Source organism: Papio anubis, chromosome 7 (genome assembly GCF_008728515.1).
Source record: "Papio anubis isolate 15944 chromosome 7, Panubis1.0, whole genome shotgun sequence".
NCBI lineage: Eukaryota > Metazoa > Chordata > Mammalia > Primates > Cercopithecidae > Papio > Papio anubis.
In genome coordinates, this window is record NC_044982.1 from 106,396,793 (window position 1) to 106,422,880 (window position 26,088).

At 47.2% G+C, this 26,088-nt stretch overlaps 1 protein-coding gene across 1 annotated transcript in view; it reads left to right on the forward strand.

The window, feature by feature from the left end:
• Window positions 1–20,774, forward strand: part of LOC101023747 (golgin subfamily A member 6C-like) — a 34,019-nt gene extending 13,245 nt beyond the window's left edge. Inside the window, 17 exon segments of the mRNA XM_031668429.1 lie at window positions 7,884–8,003; window positions 9,795–9,911; window positions 10,765–10,803; window positions 11,070–11,120; window positions 11,221–11,302; window positions 11,399–11,505; window positions 12,440–12,514; window positions 12,621–12,728; window positions 12,922–13,006; window positions 13,405–13,976; window positions 14,253–14,321; window positions 15,616–15,691; window positions 16,121–16,212; window positions 16,776–16,878; window positions 16,960–17,063; window positions 17,162–17,315; window positions 17,402–20,774. Of these exon segments, the coding sequence (XP_031524289.1) occupies window positions 7,884–8,003; window positions 9,795–9,911; window positions 10,765–10,803; window positions 11,070–11,120; window positions 11,221–11,302; window positions 11,399–11,505; window positions 12,440–12,514; window positions 12,621–12,728; window positions 12,922–13,006; window positions 13,405–13,976; window positions 14,253–14,321; window positions 15,616–15,691; window positions 16,121–16,212; window positions 16,776–16,878; window positions 16,960–17,063; window positions 17,162–17,315; window positions 17,402–17,616 (2,169 nt within the window). The 3' untranslated portion in view covers window positions 17,617–20,774.
• Window positions 20,775–26,088: the final 5,314 nt, after the last annotated feature.

Genomic DNA, 26,088 nt, shown 5'->3' on the forward strand with positions numbered 1-26,088 from the left:
GGACGATGTGATTTTATCACACCCAACCTATGAGTGGAGAATAACAGCACTGAATCTGTTTAAAAACAACACTCCCTATTCCCTTTTCACGTTCATAGTATATTTGTTTGGTTTCTAGTAATGTTGGTTCTATCCATATGTTTTTAGATAATAGTACAAACTGTGTTGTGCCTAAGTAAAATTATACCAAGAATTTTATAGAGGAAAAGCTAATGCACTGTTCTTAGTTTTGATTAAGATTTTAGATGTTTGAAAATATAAACTCAGATATTAGACAGTGAAGGGTTTTATTTTGGAGGCTGGAGGAGATTGAAGTGTTGGGGTAAGACTGATAGGCTCCTTTGGCTACTTGTGCATGGGGGTGGGGAGAATATGCAAGTTTACCAAATCTTGTAAATTTTCACAGAGTTTAGTTTTGTGACTGTACAATAACTGGAATTGTTTTTCCTAGGTCTCAGTGGAGAAATGTAAGCTTTGAGTTTAGCATCCTGTTTACTGTGTTTTGGCCAGGGTTTTGCAAGATTTTGTGGAGAAAATTATATTGCTTTCCTTATCCTGTTTGTAACATATATGTATATCAATATGCTTCCTTGTGTTTTACTATGGTAAAATTGCATCTTACATATACAGAAATAAGACTTTTAGAGTGAATTTAAAGAAATCTTTACTCTGAGGTGGCAGCCTTTTCTAATGGACTGTATGTTTAAGCCTTGTTAATACATCACACTAGAGCCCAGCATGGTGGCATGTGCCTGTAATTCCAGTCACTTAGAAGGCTGAGGCCGGAGGATTTCATGAACCTAGGAGTTTCAGACCAGCCTGAGCTGTGTAATGAGACCCCATCTCAGTCAATCAACCAATCATTTACACTAAAAAGATCAAGATGTTTCTTGCTCTTTTAGAATGTCTTTCCCAGACATTTGTTAGAATGTCTTTCCCAGACATTTGTTAGAATGTCTGGGTATCTAAAACATTGAAAAGGGTTTATGACAGAGTTACAACAGTTCAAGGTGCTGAAATCAGACTCTTCTCAAGAAGCTCATGAGCAGTCAAGGGAGATGGATGGGTGAGCAATGTGACAGGTGACAAGTGAGGTAATAGAGATATGACTAAGATGCTATCTAAACAAGAAGAAAGGAATTATTCGTAATATGTGGAGGGAGTGCTAGGGAAAGATTTCTCAAATGAAGCTGGCCGGGCCTGATGGCTCACTCTTGTAATACTGGCACTTTGGGAGGTGGAAGTGGGAGGACCCAGGAGGATCTAGAATCTGTCGACCTGCCTGTCTCTATATTTGAAAAAAATCAATAAATAAAATGCTTAAATGAAGTGATATTTGAGCACTCTAGAGCACCATATAAATATAGGACAGACCAAAAGAACGTATCCTGCTCGATTTGAATTAACATTTTTTGAAATTTTATACTTCAAAAATAGTACATATTCACTGTTGTGAAATTAGAAAGAATTGATACACAAGGAGGGCGGTCTACAAAATACTCCATAGATCCACCATACTGAGACAATGCTTAATGCTTTGATGGATCTATTATATACTTTCTATGCATATGCATGTATTATATACATACATGTACATAGTTAAATAGAAATGTTTCTCCTTGGTGTTCTGTTTATCCATTTATTGTTATGAAGTAAATCCCCAAAGAGTACATTTGCTTTGCCCAAGGGAGTCTTTTGCTACATACTGCTGTATATAGTGAAAACTAAAAAAGGGGCTAACTTTTCAGCCTTGTGACCTTACAGTGATTCAAACAGAGGCTTCATCAAAGGCAGATTCAGAAATGAACTTGGTGTGTGTGGGTGGTTATGCTTGGCATTGTTGTTTGTAATAGTATGATAGGGATGACTTCAGTGTCCACCAACAGAGAACTGGTTAAGTAAACTGTGGTATATCCAAACGATGAATACTGTGCAGTTGTAAAGAAGAATGAGAAAGACCTATGTACTCATGTGGAAGAACTCGGATATATTGTGTGTGTGTGTTTTTTTAAAGGAACAAGGAATGGTATAGTATGTATTGTATGCCACTTTTTATGTTGAGGGAGAAGAGTAGAATAAAGACATGTATGTATTTGCAAGGATAAATTCTGAAATGATATATAAGAAACCAATGAAAAGTTTTTGGCTATGGAAGGAGAGTAAGACTGTGAATGGGATTTTGCCACATACTTTTATAAATAGCTGCATGTAAAAATTTTCTGAACTATGTATTTGTACATATGACCTTTTTAAAAATAAACGAATGAAGGAATGAAGTAGGATTATGAGAAAGAGATAAGAAAAAAGGATCTAAGGGGCTGCCCATGTTTTTAGTACCCAGTAAATATTAATACATAACAATAGCAGCAAAAATTTGAAGAGTAGCCCCAGGAGGGTAGGGAGTCAGCCTTTCCTTTGTCTTTTCCTCAATTTCATATATTTAAAAAAGTACTCTGAGAACAATAAAACAATTTGAAACAAAAATGTCTCCAGATCTCTTAAAGTAAAGGAGGATAGGGCAGCTTTATGTAGTGCACTTCCCAACAACGGGCTGATTTACCTCAAGAGGCAGGGATTCCAGCCTACATGGGATACAAACAGGAAAAAAAATAAGAAAAAGAAAAGAGATTTAAATATAAATAAATGAAAATAACACTTCTGCCTGATTATAAAGGAAATCATATTCTTTTCATGATAATTTGGATGACAAATATTAAGAAAAATCTTTAATTTGCCACTCAAAGCATTCTGGTTTGTTGCTTTACATACTTTTTTATGCATATAAACCTTTTAAAAAGCAGAATCATAATATATAGTCTTTTGTCACTTACTACATTTTGGGCATATTTCTGTGGCAGTAAATATATCCTGGCATCATCATTTTTAATAGCTGGATGTATATTGTTAATCATTGCGACTCCAGAGGTGAATTTTCTTCTAAGTGACTCAGGTTATACTCCCACCAACAAGGATAGAGCTCCAGGTTCCCCTTTCCATTTGTCATCTTTGTTGCCTTTATACAGAAAATCTCATTGTTTTCATCACATTTCTTTGATTTCTAGTGCTTTTGAATCTTTTCTATATGCCTATTGGCCATTTTTATTCTTGAGAGAAGTGCCTGTTTCTCCCTTGCCAATTGTCTGTTGAAAATCACTTGGTTTTTTTTTTTTCTGAGTAATTTTAAAAATTTCTTTACAGACTGAGGATACAAACCTTTTATCTGTCATTGAGGTTACAAAAACTTTCTCCCAGTAAGTAGTTTGTCATTTCACTTTTTTCTTCCTCCTTGCCTTGCCTTGCCTTTCCCTCCCTCCCTTCCTTCCTTCCATCTTTCTTTCTCTCTCTTTCTTTCTTTCGTTCTTTCGTTTTTTCTTTCTTTCATTCTTTATTTTGTTTCTCTTTTCTTTTCTTTCTCTCTTTTCTTTCTTTTCCTTCTTTTCTTCCCTCCCTCCCTCCCTTCCTTCCTTCCTTCCTTCTTTCCTTCCTTCCTTCCTTCTTCCTTTCCTTTCTTTTCCTTTCCTTTCCTTTCACTAGCCAAGCTCCAGAGTCACATTTCACTTAATTTTTATCTGCCAAATTTGAAAACATTTTAACTTAGTGATTTTAGTGTAAACAGGAGCAGGAGAGAATGTATTTAAGTCTCGCTCTGCCACTCAGGCTGGAGTGCGGTGCCATAATCATAGCTACTGCAGCCTCGAACTCCTGGGCTCAAGCAATTTTCCCACCTCAGCCTGCCAAGTAGCTAGGACTACAGGTGTGTGCCACCACGCCCAGCTAATTTTTAAAATTTTTTGTGGAGATGTGAATTTGCTATACTGCCCAGGCTAGTCTTGAACTCCTGACTTCAAGTAATTCTCCCACCTTGGCTTGCCAAAGTGCTGGGATTACAGCTATGAACTACTGCTCCTGGCCGAGGGTTTAGTTTTGTTTGCTAGTGGTGTTCTTGGTATCTTTTCATATCTGAGGCTTTGGTGCTAGTGTTGAAGTATTTCACTCACCATCTGAGGTTTACAGGACTTTTGTTTTAAAATTGAACAGATGGAACTGTTTAGTTCTGCATCTTCGCAGGTACACAAAATGTGCCTACTGGGAATCTGCTTCATATCCAAATAAATAATACAGAAATAATACACCAAAACTTTGCCTGGCTTTGAAAGAATGGTGTATTCTGGTTTAATTCTATGAACTTGGTGAAAAAAATTTCAAAACTTAAACTTCCTGTTGAATGCAATTTGAAAATATTGCCAGTGATTCCACTTTTCTTCTCTAGTAAGTTTGGACATTCTGATCTACTTGGTGTTTTATTATAGAACTGCTAGTGTGCCTGAGACTTACATTGTGAAGACACTTTTTAAAAACTTGAGATGTAAGAGGCTGTAAATGGTTTTGTATGAGATCAGGTTGGATGAGAACTGATAATTGTAAATATACATTTTAGACTTAATCTCTGCTTGCCACTTGTTTTCTTACTGAACTCATAAAAATAAAACACACTGGATGGAGTGTGGGAGTAGGAAGGAGATTTATGGGTTTTAATTGCATGTCATTGTTTCATATCAAGACAGAACATATGGTATCCCTGGCTTTGGATCTACAGAAGGAAACACATTTTTCTACCTGCTGTATGCCAGAGGTTCTTGAACACCTGGAGGGATTACTGCAGACAGATTGCTGAGCCCTACGCCAGAGTTTCTGATTCACCAGGTCCAGGGTGGGACCTGAGAATTTGTACTTTTAAGGTCTCAGGTGCTACTGGTGCTGCTAGTCCAGAGACTACATTACTGAGAACCACTCTTGTCTATTAACTGTAAATCATAGAACTCTAGAAAAAAGCTTAGTTTGGTGTGGGATGAGAAGCACACGGGTTATGGAGAAAATCATGAAAGATTCAACCCTTGATCCCAGCCTATTATGGAATTCAGGTAACAAGCAATACACAGTGACATAACACAGTTCTTAGTTTTCGTGGTTGCAAGTCACAGCCAAGTATCAAGTGAGAAATTCAGTTTCATTTGCAAGGCTTAGAGAGGCCAGGTGAGTCTAGAAAAATGGGCCTTGTGTTCATTTTAAATTGGTAAAGAGCTTTAAGTGCTCATTAAGTTGAAAGCTTTCTGTTCTTACTTATTTTGTATTTTATTTTATTTCTTTTGAGATGGAGTCTTGCTCTGTCGCCCAGGCTGGAGTGCAGTGGCGTGAGCTTGGCTCACTGCAAACTCCATCTTCTGGGTTCAAGTGATTCTCCTGCCTCAACCTCCCAAAAAGCTGGAATTACAGGCACCCACTACCACACCTGGCTAATTTTTGTATTTTTAGTAGAAGTGGGGTTTCTTCATGTTGGCTAGGCTGGTCTTGAACTCCTGACCTGAGACAATCCACCCACCTCGGCCTCCCAAAGTGATGGGATTACAGGTGTGAGCCACTGCACTGGGCCCAAAAGCTTTGTGTTTTTAAAGATATTAGACATGTTTCTTATTTTTTAAAAAATCTTAATAATGTAGGAGAATAAGAGAAACGTTTTTCCAAAAAAGAGAAATCATTGTGATTATTTTATCTTATTGGAATGTTGGATATTATAGTCTGCTTCATTAATCATCAAGCATGCTATGGATTTTCCATTTTTATAGGGTCGGTATCTCAGTTAAGGTAATACTGGTAATTGTTGTATTCCATTTGAAGATGAAAAATATAGGCCAAAATCATAGACCTTGCATAGAAGCCGGATAATGAAGACAGCTCTGGAAGAACACATAGATACACACACACAGACACACATGTATAAAGTGTACCCACATATATTTTTTAAAGTTTATTTTTTACAGTTTTAAAGTTTTTAAAGCAAAAGCCAGCGCGTCCCCTCTCCCAGAGTGGGTGGCCCTGTCCCTCTCTCCGAGTGGGTGGGGACAGTGGTTGCATGGGCAGCTTTAGCATTGTGATGCCACAGGTCCCTCTGGGCACACTGCTGCTTGACCATGCCTCCTTTCCCTCTCATCTTTCTCACTGACCAATGGGCTTGGAACATTAAGGCCACGCCCCTATTCTGCATTCTCCTGGGGCCCTGGTTACACCTCTCTGGCTCAGTCGCATAGCTGCCAGGTAGGTAACTGGAGGCATTCAGCAGTGCTCACTGGGATTTTGCTGATGTGGCCCCAACCCCGCCTCCCTCCCCACCCTGCGATGTCAGAAAAAACACGACAGGACAAATTGGCTGCAGCCAAGAAAAAGGTAAAGCGCACCAGGTCATGGCCCCCAACCCAACCACAGATCCCCTCCGACAACAAGACCGTTGCCAGAGTCCATACCACTCCTGAGGCACACCAGACTGTGCCCCCCAACCCCTGCGCCTCTGGGCTCCCCCAACCAAAGTGTTGTCAGTCAGCCCCACACCTTCAGCAAGCAGCCCAGTCCCTGCCCTTGCCAATCACCCCAGCATGACTTTGGGTGGGTGACTCCTGGGGCTTCCCGCTCCATACTCAGCCCTAACCTCCTGCCGCCCCAAGCCCGACCTCCCTGGGCTCTTTGGGCTTGTATCTCCCAAGACCTAGGTCCCCCAGCCCAAGGCCCCACTCTTCACCAGTCGTCCCTGGGTGACTTTGGGCTGGTGACTTCTGGGGCTCCCTACTGCAGACTCTGCCCTCCCCTCCTGCTGCCCCAAGCTTGACCTCCCTGGGCTTCTTGGGCTGGTGTCTCCAAGGACCTGGATCCCAACCCTGTGTTTTCCTCCCCCATCCTGGAGTAGCAACTCGGGCATCGCACTGATGTGGTCCCCTCCCCTGGGAGGAGTGGAATCTAGTGATGTCACAGTCCCCCTAGGAACTGTCATTACTGCTGCAAGACTGGCCTTTGATCTTATGCCCCAGTCCCTAAGTGTTCTCACCCCATTTCTGGTTCCTCTGGTCGCAGCACAGATTTCCAGCTGGAAGGAGAATGGGGATTATGGGACCTAGGAGCAGTAGGTTTCAGGCTGCCTTACTCCCTTAACGTAGACATTGACAGTGGGAAAAGCCTACACTTCCCCCATGAACTCAAAATGTTGACAGTATCTCAGGGCGGCAATGGGAGAACGGGTTTGGTTTGGTTTTCTCCCAGGCTTCTACTTTCCAGAGAGACTTTAACATTTTTTTCTGAGTTCTCCACAGTTCTGGGACCAAACTGCCCTTCAGTCAGTGGTCTCTGAAGTGAGATTTGCTCATCTTCTGTAGAACAGATCTTGGGAAACTGAACTTGACAGCTTGAATCTTCCTCATATCATCTCAACTTGGGGTACTTTGAGTGCCACAGGATAAATGTGGGAGATCTTTCTGAAGCATCTGTTTCCCTCAATTCTCTTAAGAGAGAAAAATCATTAATGTACTTAGAGATGACAGTCACATAGGTTTCTAAGAGAGTATACCAGACTTCTCTCTGAAATGAGACTTGGATTATCCTCTTTCTGATAAATTCCTGGATTTAACAGAGAAGCTGCCTTCTGCCATGAGGACACATTGATATAAAAGTTTGAGAGGTACTGGTGCACTTCTTCAACTACCAGACATGTGAGGATGTATGACTCTAAACCACACAGAGTGCAGTTCCTGCCTACTTAATGTTTACTTTTCTACCTCTGCCTCTGGTTTTGGTCCCTGGCAGATGCTGATTCATGGCAAAACCCCAGAACTTGGAGTCAGAAGACAAATAAGTTTAAGTTCCATTATTCTCCCCTCCCCTTTTTTGAAGCCATAATATCCATTCCTCTCAGTCACTAAGTGATTGTGACAACACCTTGTACAGTTGTAGGTGGCATTAAATCAGATGGTGTATAAGAGTATTTTGCAAAAACTGTAAAGGAGGATGTGCCTGTAGGGGCTGGTGGTTCTCATGAGTATTACTGCTCTTCTTTCCCACAGCTGAAAGAGTATCAGCAGAGGAACAGCCCTGGTGTTCCGGCAGGAGCGAAGACAAAGAAGAAAAAAACTGGAAGTAGCCCTGAGACAGCCACTTCTGGTGGTTGCCACTCACCTGAGGATGTGAGTCTTGGCTGACCAGGCTCCTGGGGACAGGAGTCCCAAGGGGCAGTAAAGGATAATTGTTGAGATTGCTGGGTACTGGTAGAGAATTCTGGGTTTGAATCCTGCCTCTCCGTCTGCTAGGCATCTGATTTATGGCAAATTGCTTGAGCTCTTTGAGCCTGTCTTTTCACATCTGTAAAATAGGGGTAGTAGTGTTTGACTTCCATTTGTGAAGTTTAAATGAGATTCCTTATTATTGTTGTTTTTATGTTAATCCTTAGTACATGGCCTGCTGTAAACAGCCAGTATACTCAGGAAATGGTCATTGCTGTTTGATTTTCCTCATCCCCAGTCTCAAGGGGAAGTTGGGCCAATGAGTACAGCCACTTGCCATCAGGCTGTCCCTTTAGGGTCACAGAAGGGGGCCCAGTGTGTGGTGAGGACAGCCCCAGGCACTAGAAATAATAGAAGATCTAACTTGCCACCAACTTGCTTGGTGATGACAGAAAAATCACTTCTTCCTGTGGGCCTCAGTTTCCTCCTCTGTAAGATGATATTGGAGATCAGTGTCTTTCAAACTTGTTTTTTAGCTACAGCCCCCTTAGTTCAAGTGAACCCTTACTCAGAAGTCTGTTTTTTTTTAATGGATGTGGAGGTCTGGAGCTCTACCAGATTCATCGCCCATGTCCTGGGCCTGAGGGAGGGGGTCCAGTGAACGTATTAAGAGCTGCATTGATCAGGTGACTCCACTCTGTGACTGCATCGCTCAGGGGACTTTTCCATCTATTTGTTCCTGCCCCTTGCAAGGCAGCAGGTGGCCATTTGGAGAAATGGCACAGGCCATGGTTTTAATCTCCTCTGCTCTTCAGCAGAGGAACCCACATCTTCCTCCTACCCTGACTTTCTTGTTTCTCTCTAAGCCACTTCTGTCTTTCTCCACTTGCCCTTGTTTTTCCCTTGTCACCTCCTGTAGATTCAGGACATTCTGAATGTGCTAGTGTCCAACCTTAACCATTCCAATGGGGGTAGCGCTCCCCTATTGAACAAGTGGAAGATGAGGCAGTGCCAGGACCCCTCTCTGGCTTGCTGTCTCCAGCTGTGCATGCCCCTGAGGCTTCTCTGGTTTGGGGGGACACTTTACCTCTGGCTTATTTTATGTTGCTGCCATTAACCTTCAGCCTGTTTATGGGAATAACGTACAGAGCAGGTATGTGGGATTTGGGGCTGTTTTTCTTTGTTTTTTGTTTTTTGTTTTTTTTTTTTTTGAGACAGAGTCTCACTCTGTTACCCAGACTGGAGTACAGTGGTGTGATCTCAGCTCACTACAACCTCTGCCTCCTAGGTTCAATGATTCTCTTGCCTTAGCCTTCTGAGTAGCTGGGATTACAGGCAACTACCACCACACCTGGCTAATCTTTGTATTTTTAATAGAGACAGAGCTTCACCATGTTGGCCAGGCTGGTCTTGAACTCCTGACCTCAAATGATCCACCCGCCTCAGCTTCCCAAAGTGCTGGAATTAAATGTGTGAGCCACTGTGCTCGGCCCCTTGCTGTTTTTTACTTTCTTGATATCCATAACTGTTTCCCATGTCAGTTTCTGTTTTTCTTTTGAATTTGTCATTATTACTCCTGCATCATCTGTTACCCTGAAGGATCTGGAGGTAAGAGGCCCTGGGCCAAGGTGCGGTGACCCTGCAGGCCAGCCCTCCAACCTCCTCTCACAGCAGAGGCTGGGTGCCCCTCTACCAGCTGAGACAACCCCCACACACCCCAGCCCTAATGATTGTTCTCTCCACCTCTCCCTGCAGTCCTCCTCCAACTCATCCTCTCTATATGCGCCTCAGAGCCGGTACCAAGAACTAGCGGTAGCCCTGGACTCAAACTCTACGACAATCAGTCACCTTAATGAAAACATAGAATCATTGGTAAGAGTCCAGTGGGGTCCCCTGATTCCATGCTGCCAATCCTAGTCTTTAGTTTACCCATGGGGCCCTGAAGAAAGGGGTTGGGGGCCCCTGGTACCAAGGGCAAATGGGAAGCTGGAGCACCCAGGCCTCACCTGGAGGGACTCCAGAGCAAGGAGCATGTAGCATGGCTCTTCTGTCGCTGCCCTCTTTGCCGACTCTCTGTTCTCCAGACACCTCTGCTCCAGTCCTTGCCACACACACCCTAGGGTTGTCACCTCTCAGGGAAGCACTAGCCTGACTGGTTGTCAGGGGCCCCGTATTTCTGCCCTGACTCAGTCCTGAATTTGCTCTTTGAGTCTGGACAAGTCACCTCTCCTCCTTGGGCTCGTGTTTCTGGAGGAGGTAGAGCATCAAGAGTTAGCTCTGAGAGTCTGAGATTTAAAGGCCCCTAGAATGGAAACCTCATGGCCAAGGGCTCCTGTCTGTCCTTTTCCATCCTATATTTGCCATGGAGAACCGTACCTGGCCCGTATGTGCTCAGTAAGTGTTTGTTGAATGAACGCACCTTTCTAAATAACAAGCTGGCAGAAGGGTGGGCTTTTCTCAGACTCCGTCTCTGGAGATTTATGTTACTGTTCCTTCGAGAGAATCCAGATTCAGACTTTGAGTTCTGCAGCTGTGGGCAAAAACCAACAGAGATCCAAATCATCTGTCCTTGAGAGCTGGAGGACAGTTGACCAGTTCCTGTTGCCATTGGGTCTGAGAACATTGCCTTTAAAATCCATTCCTGGCCCCTGCCTATCGCTTCCTGGTCTGGGGAATAGAGTTGAGGGGGCCACCCTCAGTCACCTGAATTTGACTCTCCCCACAGAAACAACAGAAGAAACAAGTGGAACATCAGCTGGAAGAAGTAACATGATTTCTTTGTTTGCTCACAACATGGCTGCTGGGTTTGAGGGGCACTCAGATGTAGAGGCTCCAGTCTCATCTCTCACCCACTCGCAGCCTGGGGAAGAAGGCTCACCCCTCAGATTCCATCCCATCCCCATAGGGTCCCTGATAACTTAGTCCCATGAGTGGACCTGTCCTGGGGCATTGGTGGCATTCTGGGGGCATGTCTCTTGCTGTGCCATCTCTGCTTCCCATGGTAAGAGCTCTGTCTTCCTCTTCCTATAGGAGAAGAAAGCAAACAATGAAATACACAAAGCGCAAATGGAGCAGTTAGAGGTGAGTGGAGGATGGGGAGTTTTCTCCTGTCCTTCGGAGAATGTTTCTTTCCTTCTCTTTCAGCACTTTCTTGAGTTTTCTCCCAAATGTTCAATTCCAGACAATCAACATCCTCATGTTGGAAAAGGCAGACTTGAAGACCACCCTTTACCATACTAAACGTGCCACCAGACACTTTGAAGGTAGGAATCTGGGCACCTGGTCATCCTTCAACCTGGCACTTTGACAGGTCTTTAGGAGGAGTCCTTTTGGCCCCATCTCAACTTCTGTCATTACAGAAGAGTCCAAGGATCTGGCCAGCCGCCCGCAATACTCCTTGCAGCGTACTCAAGAATTGGAGTGGGCTCTCTCTGCTGTGCCTACACAGCAGCAGGAAGAGGACAGGGTGAGTCCAACCAGCTGTCCCGTCCCCTGGCAGCCTGGCTTGCCAGATGGAGGAGTGAGCCTAAAGCTCCCTTCTGCAGGATGCAGTGTCCTGCCCAGAAGGCAGCAGGATCATTTCAAGCTGCTTTTGTGTTTGGTTGTTAGAGGCAGCCTGGGGCTGAGTCAGCTGCTGTGGGTGTGTTGGGGGCACTGTGGGCAGTGAGCACTGGACACAGAGCTCAGAGACCAAGTGCCTGCCCTGCCCTTACCTGACTGTGGCCTTGGCCAAGTCTTAGGTGGGGTATTGGATACTTGTACTGTGAAGGTACGGAAGAGTACCTTTAGTATGTTACCATTTCTATAGAGAGAGGAAAGTGTTCGTGTATGTGTGTGTGTGTGTACATACTATGATAATGTACATAAAACATGTCTGTAAGTGTTTGTAAAAAATTCAGGAGAGAGTAACAAGGTGCCTGGGACGACACTTCCCTTCTGTACCTTCTGAGTTTTGGACTATGCGAATGTATCATCCTTTCAAAAAGCAAACAAAAGATTAATTTCCCCTTTCCTATCTGTGCCCCCACCCCCAGCAAGAAAAATGGGCTTAGAGAATCGGACAGACCTGGGTGTTCAAATCCCAGCTCTGTCTAAGTGATCTTAGGCAAGAACTTAACTTCGAATACTCCATGCTTTTCATCTACACAATAGATGTTTTCCTAGTAACCGTCTCATATGGTGGTAGTGAGGATTAAATGGGATTGTTAGCATGGTACCTGGTGAACTCCGTAAAGTTTCAAACAGTGGTAGTAACAACAGTAACAACAATGGCAATATTATCTGATCTCTCTGGGCCTCTGTTAGCCAGCTGTAAATTCGATCTTTCTCTGTCCCTTCCAACTTTACTGAGTTCTTTTAAAAACCAGGCCATGGACTTGGAAATGCCTTGATCTTTACAGTCCTCGAGCCACAGTGAAGCAGTCCTCCAGCAGCAGTTACAGCAGTCCACAAAGGAGCGGGCACTGCTGACGCAGGTGAGGCTTTGCAGAGGAGGGATGTGGAAGGATGATGATCCCCACTGGCCAGGAGCAGGTAAGGACCAGTGACAGCCCTTCCTAACTTCTGTGCCCATCCTTGCAGGTGACAGAGTCACTTAAACAAGTCCAGCTAGAGAGAGATGAATATGCTCAACGTATAACAGGAGAGAGGGCCCGGTGGCAGGAGAGGATGTGGAAAATGTCGGTGGAGGTGAGACCTGACCCTTCAGCCCCCACCTTAGATAGGTCACTGGATCTTTCTGGGCATCTGTAAAATGGGACTAGTACAGCCAGACGTGGTCATGGGTCTGGGCTTTGTGGAGGTGGGGGCAGAGAGGGAGATGGTAGCTTGTCCAGCCACCAGCCCCTCTCTCCAGGGCCCTTCCCCTCTGTGCTTTGGGCAGGCTTGCACATTGAAGGAGGAGAAGCGTGACATACATCGGATACAGGAGCTGGAGAGGAGCTTGTCCGAACTCAAACCCCAGATGGGTAAAATGGGGCTGGTGTGACGTGGGAGCAGGACCAGCATCAGAGGACTGTGGGGGTGGCTTAGAATGCCCCAGGGAGGTGGGTGGATGGAAGGGCTTTGAGGCAGAGGGAAAGAGGTCTGTGCCAGGAGACTGCAAGTTTTGTCATCTCCATGAGCCTCAGGGTCCCCATCAGCAAAGAGGGAGGAGTGCCCATTGTCAGCCACCCACAGTGCTCTCTATCTGAAAGTGGCTTGGAAATTGGCTACCATCAGGTGCAAGGAATCATTAGCAGTGAGGCCAAGTTTGGGAAGCCTGAGAGGAGCTGTGCATCAAGAGGAGGGTTTTATTTTTTCTTTTTGGGTAGGGGGGCGGTGGTTGGGGAATCCAGAGGCTCTTATTGTCTGTTTCCTTTCTCAGCTGAGCCCCTGTTCCCAGCACCCCCAGCAGGGACTTCTGAGGTGAAGCAGCTACAAGATGAGGCCAGGCACCTGAGGAAGGAGGTGGAAAGTTTGGAGGGAAAGCTGCAATCCCAGGTGGAAAACAATCAGGCCTTGAGTCTCCTGAGCAAGGAACAAAAGGAGAGCTTTCGGGATCAGGAGGAGAGGCTCTGAGAGCAGGAGGAGAGGAGGGTGCGGGAGCAGGAGAGGGTGCGGGAGCAGGAGGAGCAGAGGCTGCAGGAGCAGGAGAGACTGTGTGCGCAAAAGGAGAGGCTTCAGAAGCAGCAGGAGAGGCTGCGGGAGCAGGGTGAGAGGCTGCGAAAGCAGGAGGAGAGGTTACGAAAGGAGGAGGAGAGGCTGCGAAAGGAGGAGGAGAGGCTGTGAAAGCAGGAGGAGAGGCTGTGGGATCAGGAGGAGAGGCTGTGGGATCAGGAGGAGAGGCTGTGGAATCAGGAGGAGAGGCTACGAAAGCAGGAGGAGAGGCTCGCGCTCTCCCAGAACCACACGCTCGACAAGCAGCTGGCCGAGCCACATTGCAGCTTCGAGGATCTGGTGGGTTGCCCTACCTGTGGAGCCTGCCCTCATCCCTAACCCTCCAGGCCTTTGTTTCCCCACCTGTAAAATGGGGCAGTGTAGCCCTTACATGACATGGTACTTCTAAAGGCACCTGTGAGCCAGAGCTCATCAGGCCCTGCTCTGATGGCTGTTGGGGAGAGGGGCTGATTTTTCTAACCTGCCTCCACCCTTCCCGGTGACATGGGAGGCAGACACCAAGTTCTGGGGTCTCCAGCTGTAGTGGGTGGCCAATGATTGCTTCTCTCTGTCCAGAACAATGAGAACAAGAGCGCACTGCAGTTGGAGCAGCAAGTAAAGGAACTGCAGGAGAAGCTGGGCAAGGTGAAGGAGACGGTAACCTCTGCCCCATCCAAGAAGGGCTGGGAGGTGGGCACCAGCCTCTGGGGAGGGGAGGTGCCAGGCCAAAGGCAGCTCCAACTGGGGGGTAGGTGACCCCCGCACCCTCCGGGGCAGCCCTATGACTGTTTCTTGCTTCCTGCCCTCTGACTTTTAGAGGTAGGTAGCCCTGGGTTCCTCCCAGCTCTGGACATCATCATCCCAGCTAGAGGCATGGATTCCCCCAATCACAGAGGAAGAGACAGTGGTATGAGAGGCTCCTTATGCCAGGCAAGGTGGCTCATGTGTGTAATCCCAGAACTTTGGGAGGTCAGGAGTTTGAGACCAGCCTGGCCAACAGGGCAAAACCTCATCTCTACTAAAATTACAACAACAACAAAAAATTAGCCAGGCATGATGGCACATGCCTGTCATCCCAGCTACTCAGGAGGCTGAGGCATGAGAATCTTTTGAGCCCGGGAGGTGGAGGTTGCAGTGAGCTGGCATTGCACCACTGCACTCCAGCCTGGGCCACGCATGGCACTCTCTCAAAACAAAACAAAAAAGCCTCCTTGGATTCAAACTGGATTCCAGCCTCCATTCCACTGGTCACCATTCAACTACTTTTCATCTCTAAGTCTCTGTTTCTTTAACTTCAAAAGGAAGTTAGCATTTTCCTTACGGAGGTGCTGAGGATTAAATGAGAGAATACATGGAAACATTAGGCATGTAGCACACTTAGCAGATGGTGGTTGGCTCCCTCTGCTTTTCCACCAGTCTGTGGCCTACAGTTTAAATGGTGGGAAGAAGGAGATGAGATTTGATGCTGGGGGAAGAGGCATGGGGTTCTTGGCAAGGGAGGCAGTCTCTTAGGCCTGGAGCAAGGGGCCAGGGGCCTGGGCAGGTGACAGAGCCCCACAGTTCCCTTGCTACCCTATTAATGGGCCCAGAATCTGGAAGCCAGCCACCATGTGCCCTCATGCCCAGGGTCTTCCTGCAGGTGGAGCTGAAGAGCCAAGAGTCTCAGAGTCTGCAGCAGAAGTGAGACTAGTACCTGCAGCAGTACCCGGCCAGCTATCAGCAGCTGACCTCTGAGAAGGAGGTGCTGCACAGGCAGTTACTGCTGCAGACCCAGCTCATGGACCGGCTGCAGCAGTAGGAAGCTCGGGGCAAAACGGGGGCTGAGATGGCCTACCAAAAGTTGCAGGAGGCCCAGGGGAGGGAGTTGCAGAGGACGGAGCCCTGAGGGGGATGACCTGGCAACCTCTGTGCCTTCTCAGTCTGTTTTCTGTCCCCTTAGGAGTGCCTAGAAGCTGCCAGCCAGCAGAACCAACAGCTAGAGACCCAGCTGAGCGTCATGGCTCTCCCTGGAGAAGGTACAGGAGACCACTCAGAGGAAGAGGAGAAAGCCCCAGGAGGAAGGGACTGTTAGCAGCATAGGATTGAGGAGTTGGAAGAGACCTTTAGAATAGCTGGTCGTTATGCCAATCAGGTGTTTGCACTAAGTTTGTCATCAATATGGTAACCTTCTGGGAGCAGGGGGCCACCAGGTTGCCTAAGGACGAGTGAACTGGCCCAGGTCAGAAAGGGACCAGGTCAGAACTCCTGCACCAACCGGTAGTGGGACTGTGCCTGGGTAATATAGCAAGATCTTGGTTCTTAAAAGGGAAAATTAAGAACAGCAGCTTATTCCCCTCTGGGGAGAGGCTGGCTCAGGGTTACGCAGTGAGGGTGGGGACAGACGTGGGCCCACAGTACTTCCCTTGTTGGATTGTCTGAGGATCCCTCTGGCCACCTCACCACAGGAGATGGAGGAGGACATCTGGACAGTGAGGAGGAGGAGGCGCCTTGGCCCATGCCAAGTATTCCACAGGACCTGGAGAACCGGGAGGCCATGGTGAGCCTGACTTTCCCTGCCTCCCCTTTGCCACCTTCCTCTGTGGTCCCTCCCAGACTCCCTTATGCTCTTGGTTTCCCTGCCTTCTGATTTCTCTGGGACCCTCACCCTTTCTGGGAGTCAGTGGTCAGACACCATTTCACCTGTGACCAACAGGCACACTCTCTGAGGCCCCAAGGGAAGGGGCTGCACTTCACCTCCCTGCCCCATTTGTTGTGTGTATGCCCCTGTAAGAATACTCACCTCTTGCCTTCAAGTGGCATTCTTCAACTCCACTGGAGCCAGTGCCCAGGAGGAGCAGGCACAGCCATGTGGGCAGCGGAAGGTGCAAAGGCTGTGCTGCCCACACATGGTTTACCTGGTGGCCTCGGCTTGGAAGGAGCCAGAGGCAGAGGCCCCAGCCCCAAGGAGTGGGGGTGAGTTTGTGTGTGGGGAGAGCTACTGGGCCCTGAGGGAGGCCATGGAGAAGGTGAAGGTGAGTAAGTCCTGGCATGGGCCAAAAAATGTGGGGGCGGGACAGGACAGGTCACTCTCGAGATGTGACCCCATTATTTTGGCTCCAGAGCGGCTTTATGGACCTCCCGAAGGAGAAGGCGGACGGGAAGGAGCAGGTGGAAAAACTAGAGCTTGGATTCATCCAGCTCTCTGAAGCAACAGACGGCATGAGTGAGCTGGAGACCAGGGAACGGCAAGGGGAGCTGCAGGGCCACTGGAGGGCCCCAGCCTCTGACCCCTGTCCTCTTGCAGGAGAGTACGTCACAGTATATGAGAGCCAAGGGGCAGTGCCAAACACGTGGCACCAGGATATGGAGGATGTCATTAGGCTGGCCCAGAACGAGGAGGAGATGAAAGTAGGGAGTGCAACACCTCTACGGGGGTGGGGTTGGGCGTGGGTGGTGCTGGTGCCGCCTCCAGCTCCAGTGTGGCAGCTGAGCACCCCTCCATTCAGGTGAATATGCTGGAACTGCCGAAGCTGGTGTTGCCGCTTATGGGCGACCACGAGGGGCATGGCAAATTCTTCGCCACTCCCCAGAACCCTGCTGATGAGCCCGCTCCAGGGGCTCCAGCCCCCGAGGAACTTGGGGCTGCTGGCAAGCAGGGTGGTGAGTAGAGCCCTCAGGTGGGGTGGGCAGGCAGGAGCAGGGGAGGCTGGCCCTGCACTGAGATCCCTGCCTTCCTCTCTCTGAAGATTTTTATGAGGTGAGCCTGGACAACAGCGTGGAGCCCGCACCAGGAGAGGCCAGGAATGGTTCTCCCCATGACAACCCCACTGCAGAGCAGATCGTGCACCTGCTTCCTGTAATGCAGGACACCCAGGAGCACCCAGGCTTGGCCACCAAACCCTGCATGCCATTCTTTTACCGGGCATCCGAGAACAGGGAGATAAACATCATCATCATCTAAGCGCTGGTCAAGAAACTGAAAAACAACAACAACAAAAAGTTATGGCGTTAATCTCGTACACAATTCATTTACTTCATCTGAATGTTAGAGCCACTCCTGTTCATTTGTGTTTCTAATTTACAGTTTAAATTTATTTGTAGAAAATTAGGGAGAGTGGATCTTTCCCTGATGTTCACTCTCGCATCCTTTAGCATTTTTGTTTTTTAATTTGATAATTGTAAGTCGTTAGCTCGCATATCGAGTTTGCCTTTACCTGGTGGGAGTTCAAGCACACAAAGACCCACTATTTGCGCAAAATTATTCTTGCTGGTTTGGAATAGGCTGCCATGGTTTTTAAAATGTTTTTGCAGCATGTATGTTCATTACAGAATTCAGATAAAATTTGCTTATGTTCTGATATTATGTTTGATCGAATCCTAATCACAGCGAGCTCTTCATTAGCTCAATATATGGTTTGCCTTCAAGTGCACACTGTTTATTACTTTGTAATATGCCACTGTGAGTAGTGACGTTTACAGTTGTTTAAAGGCTGAGAACTGGAAACAGCCTTTCCTCTATTTTCTGTGTATTGGGGATGGGTGTAATAACATTTGGGGGAGCTTTTTAAATCTCACAGAAGAGGAAAGTGGCCTGCTTTGGCAGGTGCGTGCAGGATACAGTGTGTTTCCTTCGTTCTGGTGCCAAGAATGAGCACGGTACTATGGTAGTTCCCTTAGGATTTGTATGTGCTCTGGGCTCATGAAGATATTGCATCATGAGCTGTGGCCGTTGTACTCTTTCTCAATGACCTAAAAAGGGATTATTTCTGAGGAAGGAAAGGCTCCCATCATTGACTGTGGATAGGGAAAACCTTTTCTAGCTTAGCGCAAATATATACAATACATTTTAAAATCAGAGTCCACGTTACCTATTTCAATCACATGACTACAGGTCCCATCACACAAAAGGGCACTGGTTGGCATTCTTCTTTATGTAATTAGTAAAGATCATAAGAAATCCTTTCAGAGTTTAAATGTCCCTGGAACAGGCATACAGGCTTTAGTCAAGAATGAATTCTAGTGAAGGAAAGCTGTGTGACACCTGGCATTCCTCTATGTTCATGGAGCTTTTTTGAGGCTAGAATATTGATTTTACCATCTAGACCTCTCTGGCTAATACCTTTTCTTCAACCACATAGGTTACTCTCACATAGGAATTTACTTCTTTTCCTTGAATGGAAAACACTTAAAAAATAACAACCATTATTATAAACCAATATATGTGAGAGTACTTTGTTGAAACAAAAAGAAGTTTTAGTAGACAGTATTCTACTACATTTGAAAATCAAGGAGATGTTTATGCAACTTAAAATGTGTACAAACTGCAGTGCAATCTACTGTTTGTGAATGTCAGAGTATTTTGAGGAAAAGTGTCTATACAATTACAGAGTTATATTTCCTCACAAAGTTCTTTATGAAGAGTGAAATATGTTCTTATACCTCTCAGTTTCAGTTAGAGGCGTATTTTGTGTCATACTTATGTTCATGTGCCTGTACATGATGAATGAATTATTTCAGTCATACATTGCCTAAATAATAACTTTATGATGCTTGGGAAAGAACAGCTAAAACTTCATGAAGTTCTAATGTCTCTGTTCCAAAATACGTCACATTATTAGAATGTAGGGATACATTATTAGAATGTATGCGCACTCCCTGGGGTGGGCATTTCTAGTTACTAGACCATCTCCATTTTTAGCACTTGGCATCCTCATGATACTTTTATAAATATGACATTAATAGGAGAGCAATAATACAATTTTACTGTTGGAATAACAGATTTGCCTGCATTCACTGAAAGAGTGCAAATACCGGGTGCTTGTGACTTCAACTGACTCTTCCAAATTGTATGAATTTATCAGTTTATTAGATAAGTCCAGTTTCAGAATGATAAAGAAAAACTGTTAGACCAAATAATGTGGTTAATTAACAGTGGTACAATTTCTTGCCCGAGGGTTTAAAATAGACTTGAAGTCTTGTTCTTATCTTCTATTTTGTGAACTTGCCGCTTTTGCATTATTTGAGTTCACTTGAAAGACAGTTACTTTAAGTCCATTTTAAACCCTCGGGCTAGAAATCGTACCACTGTTAATTAGCCACATTATTTGGTCTAACAGTTTTTCTTTATCATTCTGAAACTGGGTTTACCTAATACATTGATAAATTATTTTGAAGGAATTTTTATAGTTCCAGTCACTTCACTTTTACCCTGACACATATAAATGACTAGGAATGACCTTCAGGTCACATTTAGCATCTGTAACCAATCTGACAATAATGTGTTCATCAGGGACCTATGGATTAAATCACATACTGGCATATTTAAGCTGAATATCAGCCTGGAAAATAAATGTACTATATTAACTGAAATACCACTCTTTGTGTAGGTATTTTGTCATATGTTTAAGACAAAGCTAAAAAGAATGGAAATCATATCACAATAACTTAAGTCTTTCTTCAAAGTGCATGCAGTCTTTTGCAATACCTCATTCAGCAAGTATTTGTTCTCTTCTTCATTCAGTATAAGGCAGCTTTCAATTTGCTTAGAAGGCAACATTAGAAGGTTAGAGTTCATCAGAAATACATAATTTTAAAATGTGAGTTCAACTGAATAAATTTTAATTTCTGTAGGAAGTAAAGAATCAAAATACCTGTTAAAAGATTGCAATATATGATAATTATTTTTAAAGTATCTGGCTAAACCTGATAGATTTTCTGGAAATGAATAAAATCAGTTCTAAAACCAAAGCTGATTTTTAGAAAATGTGAAAATATAAATCAGCCCTATCCGTAATAGTTTCTCCAAAACTTTATCTTACAGAGTTACTTTAAAATAATATAACTATTCAAAAATGTAACTGCTATGTTAATGTTTTGAAATAAGTTAAAACATTTTAAAATATGAATACTGTAGTTTAAAACAAAGAAACTGGGGGAAGGAAAAGTAGAGAAATAAAGTCCAAAGCTTTATTTGCCAAGTTTTCTTAGAATGACTTTTACCAATTTATGAATTCTTATTAACAGAATGAAAATTATGAAATTGTTGCAAAGTGTTGTTTTTGCCTTAAAATTTTGTGTGTCTTGAAAACTATAGCATTAAAGGTATTGAGACTGTGCAAATGCTGAGCACACTTGGCATGAGATCATCGGTTTTTATTTTTACAAAATTATAACTATGCAAGTGTATTTATTAAAAGAACACAAACTGAAAAGAAGTTATGGGAATTAAAAAAAACTGTGCGGTAAAAAGTTATGAGATAAAAAATGCTGTGGAGAAGTTGTGGCAAAAAAAAGTAGAAAAAAGTTGTATGAAAATTTTTTTTTAAAGTTATAAAAAACAAGTTATGGAATTTCAAAAAACATCATGGGATAAAAATAAAAATAAATAAAAGCAGGCCCCTATCAGCATAAGCCTGGAGAAGTGGGTCTGGAGTCTTCACCCCCACCATGTACCAACCAACCCTTCCCAGTTACCCCTTTAACATTAGGGTAGCAAGACAAGACCCCTGTCTAATGGAGGGAGACAGACCCTTTCCCACGCTGACCAGGGCTGAGTCCTTACATTTCTGGATGGTGATGTTTGTTATTTAGGAGCCAGAGGCTGGTGGAGCTGGTTTGTTTGGAGGTGGTCTGATGGCCTCTCTACTCTCACCAAAGGAACTTTTCCCTCAGGGGGGCTCCCATCTTATTCACAGAGGCAGCTGAGGCAGGACAATGGGGCTAACTGTGGACCAGGCGAGGGCACAGGCTGCTGGGGTGGCCCCCCTTCCCCAGTGTACATACAGTATCTGTGTAACATTTTGTATATTCCTGGGGTAGGGCCACCCCCTGTATCATGGAGGTTGGAGCTGGCATATGAGGAGAAGGTTCTAAGCATTTGTGGCTGGCAAACTTATTTATTGCTAGCATAGTACAGAGGAAGGAGGCAGGGATGGGGTTGTGGGTGATGCGACTCCTGTTTTCTTTGCTTTTCATTTTGGAATAAATGGATTTGGCCATACTGCTCAGCCTGGTGTGTTCCCATTTCCCTCACTGGGTCCTGCAGTTTGTCCCACTGAACGAGGAGCCCCAGAGTGTCTGAGCATGTCCAGCTGGGCTGTTGGGGACCTTCCAGGCCTGTTACCTGTATGCTGCCTGGTGACACCTGGTGGATTTCACGGGGACTGCCATGGTGCCTATGGGGCACAGTCCAGCCCTGACAGCCAACAGGCTCAGAAGCCTGATCTAGCGGTAGCCGGGAAGACAGATTCCAGCACCCAAGGCCACTGACTTCCATCCACCCCAGGCATCTTCCTTTCTGTCCCCTTGCCTCCCTCTCCTGTCTGCACCTGGTAGCCTGTTGTGTCTGTCCCTGCAGAGTGCTGGCTACCCCGCAGGCTCCTCCAGGCTGGGTTCATGGCCATGCCTGCTAATGGCCAGAGTCAGCTTCACAGGATAAGAGTCAGCTAAGCTCCAGGGGCTTTCCAGGAAGTGTCCCTTGGAAAGGCTGTGGCCTTTTCACTGCTTCCAACAGCATCCTAGAAATGGCTTGGCCTTTTCCCTCCCCTGAGCTGCACAGAGAACACAGCCAGCACAGGCCACATTCCCTGTCATCCAGAAACAGGTTTGATTCTCAGCTGACGGACAGCAGGACTGGTAGAGACTGTCAGGCCACACGGCTGCCTGCACAGCACCCCCATGCTTGGTGGAGGGTGGGAGGGATGGCGGGGGCTGGCTGTCCACAGGCTGGGCATGACAGGGAGGCTCACTGGAGGTGATGCACTTTGGAGGGGCGATGTCGGGGGATAGCTTTCTCTTTGGCCACAAGACTTCAAAAGGACAGCACGGGGACTGATTCCTAGTGCTAGAAGCAAGGTGATCGGCCACGTGTGTGTGTGTGTATATATGTATATTACTATTTATAGCTATTTATAGAACAGGGCAGGGGCATACCATAGAGGGGGCACAAGTTTTCAGCAACGGTCACACCTGGAAGTGTCAGCTCACCACTACAACAGACTAAGTCACAGATGAAGGCTTTGGGAGTGGGGATCCACTGTCAAGTCACAGGACACCCGCACAGGCAGGCTTGGAAAGGGAGGCCTCCGAGAAGAGAGGATCTGTTTAGAGGTCAAAGTGGGGCCTGGGGCTTTTAGGACGGGATGGACTTGCCTGACCCGTTCAGCGGGCAGTTGGAAAGAAAGCAGAGAGAAAACGGATTAAAGAAAAGCCAGAGCTGGTGAGGCAAGCGCAAAGCAGTGGTATGCTGCAGCAGCTGTGGGAGGGCTGGAGAGGGAAGGGCGCAGGTTGCGGGTGTGGCAAGGTTCCTGGAACACAGGGACTGGAAGGGAAAGGGGAGGAAGATAGAGGGAGAAGCTGAAGCTTCTTAGGCGGTGCCTGGGGGCTGTGGCAGCCATCTCCACCTCACACACGCTGGCCTCTCCCAAGGCACCCAGGCAGTGCACCCATAGTTCAGACCAATGCTCAGCCCTCTTGGGTTTCTCCCTTCTCTGGTCACCCTGTCTTCCAACCCACGGCTCTGGGCCACCTCTTGCTTGGGGAGCCCCACCCAACAGCCACCAGGCTTGTTAGAGAAGGAGTGCTGCTTGGACCAAAATGGTGAAGCTATAAGGGATGGATGACTGGAGTGAGCGCCAGAGGCCCCTCTGTGTGGTCTGAAAGCCCAGGGTCCTCTGAGGGGACACTGGGGAAGGCAGGGAGGGCAGGCAGCCAGATGCCACTGGCCATAGACTTATAAGTCTAAGAGGGGAGCCTCGACTGGTTGGTGGAGGGGCTGCAGGTTGCATAGATGAGGCTAGGCCCTTCCTGCTGGGAAAAGCAGAAGAGGGAGAGTCCATGGCAGGAAAGGCAGGTGAGTTCACTAGGTGGAGCTCAGCTGGGCCAGCAGGCACTGTGGTCTCCTTGGCCGAATAGCACAGGCGACCTCTAGGAGCAACAGACCAAGGTGTGTGAGCCCACTGGCCAGTGGTAATGCTTCAGTGGGAGCCAGGGACCCTGCCTTTGGTCACACGCTAGCAGCTATGATGGTACCTGGGAGAGAGGGAAGGGGGCTGTGTGTCCTTACCTGGCCTGTGGAGTGTGTTGTGGGATGACCGTGTGCATGGGACTCTCACCTAGATCGCCACTGGAGTGCCGACAGATAGAGAAGGTGGGACCCTGACAATCACCCTTGCTCTGCAGTGGATTCGGCTTTCGGCACTCCCAGGGAGGCTGGGAGCTGGATACCCTTCCCTGGCAGCTTGACTTAGACTGCACAACAAGTACAGCATGCCCAGGATGATGTTTCTAGGCTCAGTGTGTGGGTCAGGAGCAAGTCAACAGGCCCTGCTCCCCACCCCTTGGAAGGGACTGCCACCCTCCTGACTTAGTTCTGACTAAGGCCTGGGAAGCCATGACTCAGAGCATGGGTCCCCCGAGTCTCTTTGGGCCAGCCGGGCTGCTGCAGACAGATAGGAAGCACGTCTGACGCTCCTCCAACCTCAGGCAGCACAGCGGGGCTGGGACTCATGCTAGCTTGCCGAGCGACTTGCTTTCCTGAGTGAACTCTGGCAGGCTGCCCTCTCTATGCAAAGTCACAGCTGCGGCCTGCTTGGGGCCCTCTCCCTCTTCCACCTGCTTAGGGTGGCCTGGAACTTGGAGGTGGGCAGTCAGAGCCTAGGAATTGACTGTGTCATCAAGGCATGTGCCCTTGGGCCAGTTACTTCCTCTCAGAGCCTTGGGCTCCTCCTCTGAGGATGGGGTGTGTTGGTGTGAAATGAGGTGAGCATGTTGAGTTGGGGAGCAGCAGGAGACGCACCAGCAGGCAGCCACCCTGGCCATGCTCCCTCCCTCCCAAGTCCTGGGACAGATGCTCATTGCCAAGGGGTTCAGCCTCTGATATTGTTTCTTGGTCTCAGTCCCTAAGGAGTAATTTATTTTTCTTTTCTTTTCTCTCTTTTTTTTTTTTTTTTTTTTTAGATGCAGTCTCCCTCTGTCGCCCAGGCTGGAGTGCAAAGGTGCAATCTCAGCTTACTGCAACCTCCGCCCCCGGATTCAAGCGATTCTCCTTCCTCAGCCTCCCAAGTAGCTGGGATTACAGGTGCCCACCACCGCACCTGGCTAATTTTTGTATTTTTAGTAGAGATGGGGTTTCGCCCCATTGGCCAGGCTGGTTTGAAACTCCTGACCTCAGGTGATCTGCCTGCCTCAGGCTCCCAAAGCCCTGGGATTACAGGCGTGAGCCACCGCACCCAGCCAGGAGTGATTTTCAGTGGTGTCCACTCCGTCCTCAGCATACACCCAGCCCTGAGTGGCTGTGGCTGCCACATGCAGGCTCCAGGGCCACACTCCTCTTTTGTCCAGGGATGTCATATGCTGGAGAATAGAATGTGAGAGGTGACCCCTGTAGGCTGCAGGGCGACCTCTCTGAACCTTAGTGTCCCCACCTGGAGAAGGGGTGTAACACCTTCCAAGGGGAGGGCTGAGGAGGAAATTGTCAACGGCTGAGTCCAAGGCTCACAGACAGACAGTAGGGTCAGCTCCAGGGCTGGGCCTGGGCCTGGGAGGACAGTGTCTGCCCCTTCCCCAGCCTCCTGCCCCTGGCCAGGACAGGATCCTTTTGAAAGCACCTTCATGCCCCTCTGTTCCCTACTGTGGGCACCACTGTCTGGCTCCATGGGACTAGATTTTATGGAAGGGGAAGGGGCTGTGGGTAGGCAGGTGCCTGGTGTTGAACCGTCAATCAGCATGGTAGGAACCTGTTGCTGGGGCTGGTGGTGGGAAAGGGGCCAACCTGAGGCAGTGGCAATTAGCCCGGCCCTATCTCTGGGCACAGAGATGAAGGGACATGTGGGGACACAGTAGGGCACAGCTGGCCAGCCTGCTTTTCCCCTCTCTGCCCGCTTTTTGCAGAAGATTCAACAGATAGAATAGACAGGGCCAAGAAGGTGCCCGTGGGGGCCCCAGTCCCCAGTACTCCAGGGGGCAGTCCCTGCAAGTGACGAGGTGGGCCCAATCCCTGTGTAACAGGTCTCTGAGGACCACAGAGTGGGGCCCCAGGGGAGGCTGGGAGCCTGAGCTGGAGGCAGGTAGCAAGAAAGGGCCAAGCTGTGCCCCTGCCCAGAAGACCTTCCTGCCCCCAGAACCCCACCCTCTGCAGACAGGCCTCTTTGGGCAGCAGCCACCCAGCTTCCGAGGACCAGACACCATGCTGTCATGGACTCGATTGCTGCTCTGCCCCCTGCAGATCTGCCCCAGAGGAGCCGGTGAAAAGCCGCGCCTACCGAGGTGCTGCTGCAGTGGAGTTTTGGGCAGAGGGGTTGGGGGAAGAGTTTCTGACTTTTAAGATTTGCCAAATCCAGGATGAAGTCACACTGTGATAGATGTTCAGTTATGTAAAATAATAATAAAGGTTACACAAACTGTTAGAATAAAAAAATACTTTTTTTTGAGGGGG